The 11,285-nt window shown below is 34.8% G+C and overlaps 2 protein-coding genes across 2 annotated transcripts; one reads left to right on the top strand and one right to left on the bottom strand.

Moving 5' to 3' along the window:
- The first annotated feature begins 3,343 nt into the window (after positions 1–3,343).
- LOC114409549 (putative phospholipid-transporting ATPase 9) lies at positions 3,344–10,136 on the top strand. Its single transcript, XM_028373041.1, has 12 exons — positions 3,344–3,549; positions 3,694–4,284; positions 5,003–6,336; positions 6,439–6,549; positions 6,790–7,066; positions 7,299–7,387; positions 7,473–7,581; positions 7,848–8,057; positions 8,276–8,401; positions 8,540–8,638; positions 8,952–9,143; positions 9,257–10,136. Exons 2-12 carry the CDS (start codon positions 3,892–3,894, stop codon positions 9,884–9,886), a joined length of 3,570 nt encoding a protein of 1,189 aa, XP_028228842.1. The 5' UTR covers positions 3,344–3,549; positions 3,694–3,891; the 3' UTR covers positions 9,887–10,136.
- A 375-nt stretch (positions 10,137–10,511) lies between these two features.
- LOC114409550 (probable calcium-binding protein CML15) lies at positions 10,512–11,082 on the bottom strand. Its single transcript, XM_028373042.1, has one exon. It carries the CDS (start codon positions 11,080–11,082, stop codon positions 10,600–10,602), a length of 483 nt encoding a protein of 160 aa, XP_028228843.1. The 3' UTR covers positions 10,512–10,599.
- Between the last annotated feature and the right edge of the window lie 203 nt (positions 11,083–11,285).

Raw genomic sequence — 11,285 nt, 5'->3', positions numbered from 1 at the left:
GTAGATGAAATTTAATCTATCGAACTCAGCGAATTGCCTCAATTAAATACTTAGCTTTGAGAAACTTCTCAATGGTCAACCTCCAGTAAACATTTTGGTGATTATGTTAGTCTAATACTTAATCTCAAGTAACTTACCATCCATTTGACTACAATTGACTTCTTAGCAATATTCAACCTCAAGTAAATATCTTGATCACTCAGTAAGTATCTCGGTCATTTTGTCAGCCTGATACTTAGTCTCAAGTAACTTGGCAATCATTTGACTGCAATTGACTTCTCAATAATACTCTCAAGTAAACATATTGGTCATTCAATCATCTTGATACTCAACCTCAAGTAAACATCTCAGCCATTTTGTCAACCTAATATTCAATCTCAAGTAACTTACGAATCATTTAGCCTTAAACAATTGTCTCAATAAACATTTTGTCAGCCTAATACTCTCAACCTTGATTATTTCCTCAGCTTGTCGACTACTCGACCTCAAGTAACTTTTTGACCTCTCTCGATCAATCAACCTCCATTAGACCCAACCTCAAGTACTTTTTGGCTATTCGACCACGTGCCCTCAATTAACTTCTCAACCACTCGACCTTAAGTATACACACTTAACCTCGATCATTTATGGCCCAACAAGTTTTGTGTGGAGTACAACTCAAATAATTCAACAATGAGAACCTTTCGGCCACCTCCCTCAAAGGAAGGATGGCCTTACACTTTTCGGCCATCTTTCATCAAAGATGGCCTAACACCTTTCGGCTTTAACAACACTATGAAAGATTGAAACACTTTGAGCCATAACCACTAAGAGTAGAGTCGAAAGCCTTTGATAAGACAAGACTTATTAATCCTCTTTGTCCTCTTAAAGACTCGAGGCTTGGGGGCTTGTATACTGGTACGACTTAGTACCCTCTCGAACACGACCTAGGAACCTTGCGACGACCTAATGCCTTTTTAGCCATGACCTAGTATCCCCTTAGTAAAGAAAGAACCTGGGGTATTTGGCTTGACCAAATACTTTGGATCTTATTTGACAAAGGTGAAATCTCAAGTATTTAGCTAGGTCGAATACCCATATACCTCTAATCCTCTTAGGCAAGAAGAAACCTCAAGTATTTGGTTAGGCCCAATACCTCTAACCCTCTCAGGCAAGAAGACACCTTAGGATTTGGCTCGCCCACAACCTAGTACCCTCTCGATCACCACCTACAAAGATTAAGGATGTTAGCTTATCTTATCTTAGTACGATATTAACACTATCAGATAATCTCATATTATATTCGCTTAATTAAGAGGTAAGGCTAGTGGACCTTGAGACCCATAAATATGTGTATATAATCAGTTATATTCCCAAGGTAACACATTATTTTATTCATTTTCATTTACTACGCTCATTATTCTCTCTACGTTAAAAACTAACTTAAGCATTCGAGTGTCTTTTGCAGGTACTTCACCCTCCAAAGAATTTTTTGCTGATTACTAAGGAAGAATATGTAGAAGTGAAGGACACAATAAATAATAAAGTATCCAACCATGTTTAGGCAAAAAAAATATGATTTAAATTGAATATAATATCAAATTTCAACTAGTTTAATCTAACCTTTTTATAGTTTGGATTAAATCGATTAATTTCATTTAATTTTTTCATTATTTTTTAGAACAACACTTTGATTTTTAATCAATAAACAAATGAAGTTTAATTTATTGGAATAAGAGTAAAGTCTTAAACCAATACATAAAGTGACTATTTTTTCATTGAAAATATAATATTTATGAAATAAAAAGTCAAATAAATAATAAATACAAAAAAGTTTTTGAAAGTATTAAATCTTATCATAAATTAGAACTTGGTTTAAATTAGAAATTAAAAGTCAAAATAACTTAAATTTTTCAAAACTACAAATACGTGTTCATAATAAATTCAACAATACAATGCATTTTAGATTAATGTTCATTTGAAAATAAAATACTAAAAACAGGAGAGTTAACATCATACTCTCTTCCATAAAAAAAAATAAAAAAAATATTCTCAAAATTTTTTTTTAATAACTCTTTATTATCGATTAAAATTTATTAAAAATTAGAAAATTATGAATAAAATTCGTTAAACACAAAATGAGACCTATCAAATGTTATATTATAAATTATTAGAGTGTGTCACTAATACTTCTTATAGAGAAATTAATATAAGTTTAATATATTTGTAGTTTAATTTAATTTGGTTTGATTGTAAACATGGTAATTAAAAGTCAAACAAAATTAAATATTTTTTAATATTTTAGTTATTTTTTATTTAATTTTAATTTTTAATGTATTTAATAGTTTGAAATGGTTTTGATTGGGTGTCAATAGTCAAATTTCATACTTACATATTTTCCATGAAGTACTATAATGCCACGTTTTTCCTCCTATGCAACAGAATTTCTAGAAGGCTTGGTTACATTCTGAGAGTGGTAATGTTCTAACAAACTTTCTGGTCAGCATTTAATTTGGCTTAGAATTTTTCATGACGATGTTCCAGTAATGAATTTGTCAGCCATTTTATTTCATATTTTAGTGCGTTTCTTCCGCAAGCTTTTGACAACTTTACGAAAAAGCTTTTAAAATAATACTTTTATAAAGCCCTGTCAAAAAAATGGGTACTTATTTTTCCAGTCGTAAAAATAGAAGGAAAGGAAACATAAAATAAGATAAAAATATAATTCCTTTGTTCTCTATTTGAAAGAAAAAAAATGAGAGAGAATGATTTTCTTTTTTTGGGAATAATTTCTCTCTCTCTAAATTAGTGTGAAAGTGAGCGGAAAGGCTTTTACTCATTTTCTTAGTATTTTTTTAAATATTTAAATTTGTCGGAACATAAAATAAATAATCAATTAATTTATATTATTTTTAAAATAATAGAATAAGAATTTTAATTTTTTAACTAATATAGAAGAATTTTTTTATATATTTTTTTCACTCTTCTATTCATTTAGACAATTGAAGAGATTTTTTTTTCTTATTTATATTCCTCTTTTTTATTTATTTCTTTCTTTCTACATTATTTCACTCTCTAAAATTACAGGAAAAAAATAGATGACAACATATGAAAAATACCACTAAATAGTGACATTAGTTAAAGAAATAGAAGTAAAAAAATTATTAACAAATATTGGTACTTTATTTCACTTAATTTTTGGAATAATAAAATTTATTTAATAAATAATTTAATTATTTTTAACCTTGGGATTGTAATTTGGAAGACCAGTATTATATTTATTGAAGTTGTTGAGTCTTTGAACTCGTTACCAGGGAAGACCCAATAGCAGCATGTCCACGTTTTAAGTCTTTTCTTCGTTCTTAGCTACAAGTCAAACTGAGATACGTGTCTGATTTCAGCTACTAACCCAATGAAACAAACAACAATTTTCCATGCTGCTTCACTTATAATAATTTAACTACAAAGTTCTTCTTTTCAATTCTGAACACTGCACACAGATATACTCATATTCTTAATCTTTCTGGCCTCCATATCTTGTCTTTTTCTGCTTCAATCATTATTGGACAGGTGCATTTTTGGTTCAACACACACATATCTCTTACCTTATAGTACATAATCAACTTCTTTTCTAACAAAAAATACCCTTTTTCTTTTAATTTTATTGGTTCAATAATGCCATTTTTCTTTCTTTCTTGGTCTTACTATCTACAGTGACAATGTTTGGTGCTGCCCTGGGATCAAGTGAACAAAACTAGTTGATCTTTGCAAATCAGGTCTTGTTGTAGGATTTTCAAGTCTGTGAAGCTTATTTAAGAGGAGAATTATGCAAGGTCGTAAACTTGTAATGTATTGTAATTGTAATTTGTTCTATAAGTTGTAAGCTTTTGGAGTAGCAAAGTTGTTGAAGTCATGGGTGGTAATAGAAGGAGGAGGCACCACTTCAGCAGAATCCATGCATTCTCTTGTGGAAAAGCTTCATTCAAAGGGGAGCATTCACTCATAGGAGGTCCTGGATTCTCAAGGATAGTGTACTGCAACGAAGCGGAACGAGGTGAGGGGAGTCTCGTGAGTTATGGTGACAACTATGTGAGTACTACTAAATATACAGTGGCCACTTTCCTGCCCAAGTCCTTGTTTGAGCAATTCAGGAGGGTTGCCAATTTTTACTTCCTTATCTGTGCAATTCTGTCTTTTTTCCCGGTTTCTCCTTACTCGGCTGTCAGCAATGTTGTTCCTCTTGTGGTTGTGGTTGCTGCTACAATGGGGAAAGAGGCTGTTGAGGATTGGAAGAGGAAAAAGCAGGTAATGTTCTGTGATGTTTGTCTCTGATTTTGCTTCAAATTTGTGGTTAAGATGTTGTTCTGTTCTGTTCTCTATGCAAAGTGAATATGGTTGATTGAAAGTTTTGAATATGCATTACTTTTTCAGTTTTTACCACAGATATTTTGTGTATTATTTTAAGAATTGGTTTTTGGAAAATTCTGGCGAGGGTTACTGTGGTAAGGGAGTTGTGGTGGGTAAAGTGCCTTCTGTGCTGAACTCACGCCTATTCTGATAAGAGTTATTTTAGGAATGTCTACATGTGAGTGGATGAATGCAAGATGCTGATGGCTTTGATTCTCTTGTCTTTTCTAATATGTACATACTTGCAGCCCAATTACATTATTTTTCATCTTAGCATATGCTGAAATTCTGCTGAGTAATGCTCGCAATACACTTTATTTTGGCTTAAATTTATTGGTGCTTAAGAAATCATGTACGAGACTCACTAAATACAAAGTGAGACTTGATTTTGTGAGTCGTAATATATTTCAGTCAATAAGTGTGTTGGAAAGAGTTTATTAGAGAGCGCATCATTAGCATTTCTTATTTTGTGAAAGAGAGAAGAGATAATAGTAGTGTGTGTTGGTTTTTGTCAACTTTTCCTTTCCGGAAAATCCTTTTGGTTGCTCTTTTTTTTTTTTTTCGTGCTCTTGTTAATTATTATTAGGTCTGTAATTTAGTCTTGTGATTTCATCAGGATATAGATATGAATAACAGAAAGGTTAAAGTGCACCGTGGAGAAGGCATTTTTGGCTATTCTAAATGGAAGGATTTGAAAGTTGGAGACATAGTAAAGGTTGAGAAGGATGAATTTTTCCCTGCCGATCTCATCTTACTTTCATCAAGCAATGACGATGCAATTTGCTATGTTGAGACCATGAATCTTGATGGAGAAACTAATCTAAAAGTTAAACAATCACTTGAAGAAACTTCAAAGCTGCAAGAAGATTCAAGCTTTCAAAATTTCAAGGCTATCATCAAATGTGAAGATCCAAATGCAAATTTGTACTCGTTTGTAGGCAGTTTGGAGCTTGAAGATCAATTGTACCCTCTTTCACCTCAACATCTACTGCTTAGGGACTCAAAACTAAGGAACACTGAGTTTATCTACGGTGTGGTAATCTTTACAGGCCATGATACAAAGGTTATGCAGAACTCAACAGAACCTCCATCCAAGAGAAGCACAGTTGAGAAACGGATGGATAAGATCATCTACTTTCTGTTCTTGGTCTTACTTTTAATTTCTTTTATTGGTTCAGTTTTCTTCGGGATTGCAACCAGGGAGGACCTTGAAAATGGAGTTATGAAGCGATGGTACCTCAGACCAGATGACACCACAATTTACTTTGATCCAAAGAAAGCACCAGTTGCAGCAATGCTGCACTTCCTGACTGCACTTATGTTGTATAGTTACTTGATTCCAATTTCTTTGTACGTTTCCATTGAAGTCGTGAAAGTTCTTCAAAGCATTTTCATCAACCAGGATTTGCACATGTATTATGAGGAAACTGACAGGCCAGCACATGCTCGTACCTCAAATTTGAATGAAGAACTTGGCCAAGTTGATACTATACTTTCAGATAAAACAGGAACTTTGACTTGCAATTCTATGGAATTCATCAAGTGTTCTATTGCTGGGATTGCCTATGGCCAAGGAGTTACAGAAGTTGAGAGAGCTCTAGCCAGGAGAAAAGGAGTACCTACAGATCAGGAGTTGACAGAAGATGGCAATGTTCCAAAGTCTTCCATTAAAGGTTTTAACTTTATGGATGAAAGAATCATGAATGGAAATTGGATCAATGAACCTCACGCCAATGTAATCCAGAACTTTCTGCGGTTGTTGGCAGTATGCCATACTGCAATACCTGAAGTGGATGATGAAATTGGTAAAGTTTCATATGAAGCTGAGTCACCTGACGAGGCAGCTTTTGTGGTTGCAGCAAGAGAACTTGGGTTTGAGTTTTATGAAAGGACACAGACAAATATTTCACTGCATGAGTTCAATCCTAGATCAGGCAAGACAACTGAAAGGTGAGATTTTTGTTCTTGTATGTGTAAGCTTGATTTTCTATATCTTACATTTATCTACAATATGGTTATGCATAAAACAAGAATATAACTTCACTTTTGCAGGTCGTACAAACTTTTGAATATATTAGAGTTTAGTAGTACAAGAAAGCGGATGTCTGTAATTGTAAGAGATGAGGAGGGGAAACTGCTACTGTTTAGCAAAGGAGCAGACAGGTTTGTAATCTTGTTCATTACTTCCAAATCCTATAGACACTTTTATAAGGAGAAGTTCACACTTGATATATAGTTAGTTGATTACCTACTTTTTGAAACAAAGCATTACCTACATTCTTTTGTAATTGTGAATACAGTATAGTGCATGCCTATCTTAAATACACTATGTGAGTATCATTTCCATTTTGTTTCAGATGTTCAAAGTATTAAATTTCTTTTGTTTGTGGCTTTTACTATCAGTGTCATGTTTGAACGACTTGCAAGGAATGGAAGGGAGTTTGAAGAGAAGACTAAGCAGCACATTGAAGAATATGCTGATGCTGGTTTGAGGACCTTGATACTTGCGTATCGTGAACTTGATGAAGAAGAGTACAATCTATTCAATGAAGAGTTTATGGAGGCCAAGAACTTAGTGAGTGCAGATCGGGAACAAATTGTGGAGGAAATATCAGAAAAGATTGAGAAGGATTTAATTCTTCTTGGTGTTACTGCAGTTGAAGATAAACTTCAAAATGGGGTATGTTAATGTTTCTCTTTCAGACATTAGAGGGAAGCAATGGCCCACTTTCTTATCTTTCAACGTCACAGTGAAACTGCCTGAGTATTCAATAGAGTAGAGGACTAGTGGTTTTTCCATTTTTCAAGTTAATATGTGTGTACTTCGACGTTAGCCATGTTCTATTTTGTCATAAGTCATAACAACTTGTAAGTGTTCTAAATGTTGTCTTATGAGTTTGTTTGTGTCATAGGTTCCTGAGTGCATTGACAAGCTAGCGCAGGCAGGAATTAAGCTATGGGTTCTGACTGGTGATAAAATGGAGACAGCAATCAATATTGGGTAAGTTCAAAGTTATTCAATAGAATTTGACATCCTTTGAAATTATAACACGACATCATTGATTGAATAATTTCTGTGACTGTAGGTTTGCTTGTAGTTTACTAAGACAAGGAATGAAGCAAATTATAATTAGTTCAGACACTACAGAAACCAAATCACTCGAGAAAATGGAGGACAAGTCTGCTGCTGCAGTGGTAAATCCTAACTCAAATAATTTCTGTATGATATGATTAAAAGAACTAAACATATAACAGTTCTATCTCAAATGCAGTACGTTTAAATCAAGGCACATGCATGAGAAAGTCCTTTAAAATATTTTTCATTTCAAGACACTATACTTTTGTGATCTGTACTGTAATGGAGCACAAAGGCATATCACCATACAATAAATTAGTCTTTTAACCATTGAACATCAGGGTATTAGATGTATGATTTTGATGGAAGCTTTATGATTCTTTAGGCAATTAAGGCAAGTGTTATTCATCAATTAGCGAAAGGAAAGGAATTACTTGCTGAATCTGATGAAAACTCTGAGGCATTAGCCCTTATCATTGACGGGAAGTCTCTCACTTATGCACTAGAAGATGATGTGAAGGACCTATTTCTTGAACTTGCTGTTGGCTGCGCATCTGTCATATGCTGTCGTTCATCTCCCAAGCAGAAAGCACTTGTAAGTTTTTCATGTACTTTATAGTCTTTGCAGTTGCTCTTCATTTATTTACTTGAAAAGAAACAACAGATACTTTTTTTTTTTGTTTTGAAGTTTATTATTGGCCAATGTGGCAAAGAGACATTTACTCTTACTTGAAGTTTTCTATGCTAATAAGGGTCAATGCTTGTCTCCTCTTATGGTCAGTCAGTTAAGGTACTTCTATTATAATACTGCAGGTTACTAGACTAGTAAAGATTAAAACTGGTAGCACAACTCTTGCAATTGGTGATGGAGCAAATGATGTTGGAATGCTTCAAGAAGCAGACATTGGGATTGGTATCAGTGGTGTTGAAGGAATGCAGGTAAGTCTGAAATGTCCTTTGTACAACAAATTTTCTTTTGGTTTACCTTCCGATAGTCACTACTCACGACCCATAATTTCTTTTGTTCTTTTTAAATCTTGAATTCTCATTTCTACTTCACATCTATAAATTTTTCAGGCAGTTATGTCCAGTGATATTGCCATTGCCCAATTTCGGTTTCTAGAGCGTTTACTACTTGTGCATGGACATTGGTGTTACAGAAGAATCTCATCAATGGTAACAAACTTGTCTTTAAAAACATTACATTAGAGCATGGGCTACTCCATTTAATATATATTCACACAGAATCTGTCCTTATTTCAATGCTTAATTCAGTTACAAGAAATCTCGCATTGGCATCAGCACTTCAAACATAGGTTCTTTGGTTGGAATGAATATTTGGTGAAGCATAAGTGTTGAATGGTAACACAGCTTTATAAACAACCCTGTCGGTATCTAGACAAATATTTGGCCGTGACAATTACCAAAGCTTAACCAGGATTCTTCTTCTCTCCTTCAACTAATAGATATATGTTAACTCATTTGGCAGATCTGCTACTTCTTTTACAAGAATATTGCCTTCGGCTTCACCCTCTTCTTCTACGAGATCTATGCCTCGTTCTCAGGGCAAGCTGCATACAATGATTGGTATCTCTCCCTATATAACGTATTCTTCACTTCCCTTCCTGTAATTGCCTTGGGAGTGTTTGACCAGGATGTCTCTGCTAGACTATGCCTCAAGGTATCTCTTTATATTCAATTTCTCTTTAATGCCACTCTGAATCTGTTTGACGAAATTTGTTTCCTTATATACATAAATCACATGACATCTTTCTTTATGAATTCATTTCGCAGTTTCCATTATTATATCAAGAAGGTGTACAAAATGTCCTATTCAGCTGGAAACGGATCCTTGGCTGGGCTTTCAACGGAGTCTTGAGTGCTACCATAATATTCTTCTTCTGCATCAACGCAATGGAGAATCAAGCATTCCGTAAAGCCGGGGAAGTTGCTGATCTTGAAGTTCTTGGTGCCACCATGTACACATGTGTTGTGTGGGTGGTGAATTCCCAAATGGCATTATCCATCAGTTACTTCACTTACATTCAACATTTATTCATATGGGGTGGCATTCTTTTCTGGTACATATTCCTCTTAGTGTATGGAACCATGGACCCCTCTCTATCAACCACTGCCTATAAGGTCTTGATTGAAGCTTGTGCACCAGCACCATCTTACTGGCTCATCACTTTGCTTGTGCTTGTTGCTTCACTCCTTCCATACTTCGCCTATGCTTCAATCCAAATGCGGTTCTTCCCTACTTTCCATCAAATGATACAGTGGATACGAAATGATGGGCAAACTACTGATCCAGAATACGTTAATATTGTGAGACAAAGATCAATAAGACACACGACAGTTGGGTTCACGGCTCGGTTTGAAGCATCACATAGTTCGGGAGCATCCAAGAGTATTCAAGTATGAAAACAACGTTAGCAAGCAATGTGTTTTTATGTTTCTTTGTTGTATTTGAAGTTCTTTGGTCTGAACATAGGCGTAAATTTGGTATAGGTAATCACATACTTCGGATTGTATATATTTAAGGTAGAGAAGGGTCTTATCTAGTTAACAAGAAATGCCAAGAGATGTTCTTTGACAAAGGTAAACAAGTGATCAGTGTCCTGAACATATGTTCAAAAAATAATGAAAAAATTGGCTGCTTCTACCTCTGAAACTTGAAAATCCTCCACCTCCAATGGTCCACAAGAGAAAAAGAAGAGTAACCGTAACAGCTAGCTGAAATAAGAATATATTTTCTGGCCCACAAAGAAAAAAAAATGAGTAAAGCAGTTTTATACTTTCATCAATGTTTGAAGGATATTACTGGAAATGAATTGTAAGTAAAAAAATAAACCAAATATCAATATTTGATTCTATTGTTTCATTTCTTACTCAACGCAAGATCATTCCCCTCAAATTCTTGTTACCAAAATATATCCCCAATAGCCCTCTACACAAATGCTACTACACAACCCCAAAACATAGAAAATTAGAGAAGAATAAAATAATTAATCTACATGTTAGTGAAGGAATCCTTCCTCTCCTTTTTGTGTGAAGTCAACAAAGCACAACATCAAGGACAGAAACATGTTCCAATGCGCAAAATCGTGGTTTACAATGAGGAACCTCTCTGCTGGTCACAACAATGCAAGGCCTAAGAAGTCAGAGGCTGACCTACCCATCACAGAGGCAAATTCATTGAAACTAATCACACCATCACCATCTGTGTCAGCCTCTGTGATCATCTCTGTGAGCTCTCTATATGTAAGGGGTTGACCCATTTTTGCCATTGCCCCTGCTAACTCCGCAGCTGTTATGTAACCGTTCCCATCACGGTCAAAACACTTGAACACCCCAAATAGCATTTCTTGGTTCAACAAAATCTCTGCACTTATGTCATGCAATATTGCTTCCACCAACTCATCAAACTCCACAAAGCCATTGCCATTTGAGTCCATGTTGGCTAACAAGGCATGGATTTCGTCCCCTGAGGGATTCAGCCCCAACGATCGAAGGAGCGCGGCGAGTTCCAAAATCGTTAGGCTGCCATCCGAATCCATGTCAAATTTTGCAAAAATTTCCCTTAATTGATTGAGTTGATTCACCTGAAGCTTTGACATCTTGTTCTCAATGTAATCAACAAAACAACAATGCAAGAGGGACGTGCAATACATGAATACAATGCGTCCCACGAACAAGACAAGATGTTTGGATTGACGCGAATCCAAAACTCTACCACAAACACACATGAATTTGATATGTTGTACTAAATAAAAATAATAAATTTCAACGCGCTAACAGAATTGTGGAGATGTTATGAAGG

The sequence above is a fragment of the Glycine soja genome, chromosome 4 (genome assembly GCF_004193775.1).
Source record: "Glycine soja cultivar W05 chromosome 4, ASM419377v2, whole genome shotgun sequence".
NCBI classification, from domain to species: Eukaryota; Viridiplantae; Streptophyta; class Magnoliopsida; order Fabales; family Fabaceae; genus Glycine; species Glycine soja.
This window is presented reverse-complemented; position numbering and strand designations above follow the sequence as displayed.

Bases quoted from the DNA above. Each gene is read 5' to 3' on its own strand.
- LOC114409549 (XM_028373041.1), top strand. From the start codon at position 3,892: ATGGGTGGTAATAGAAGGAGGAGGCACCACTTCAGCAGAATCCATGCA. The intron at 7,067-7,298 runs GTATGTTAATGT...TTTGTGTCATAG, and splicing joins AAGATAAACTTCAAAATGGG to GTTCCTGAGTGCATTGACAA. The intron at 7,388-7,472 runs GTAAGTTCAAAG...CTGTGACTGTAG, and splicing joins GAGACAGCAATCAATATTGG to GTTTGCTTGTAGTTTACTAA.
- LOC114409550 (XM_028373042.1), bottom strand. From the start codon at position 11,082: ATGTCAAAGCTTCAGGTGAATCAACTCAATCAATTAAGGGAAATTTTT.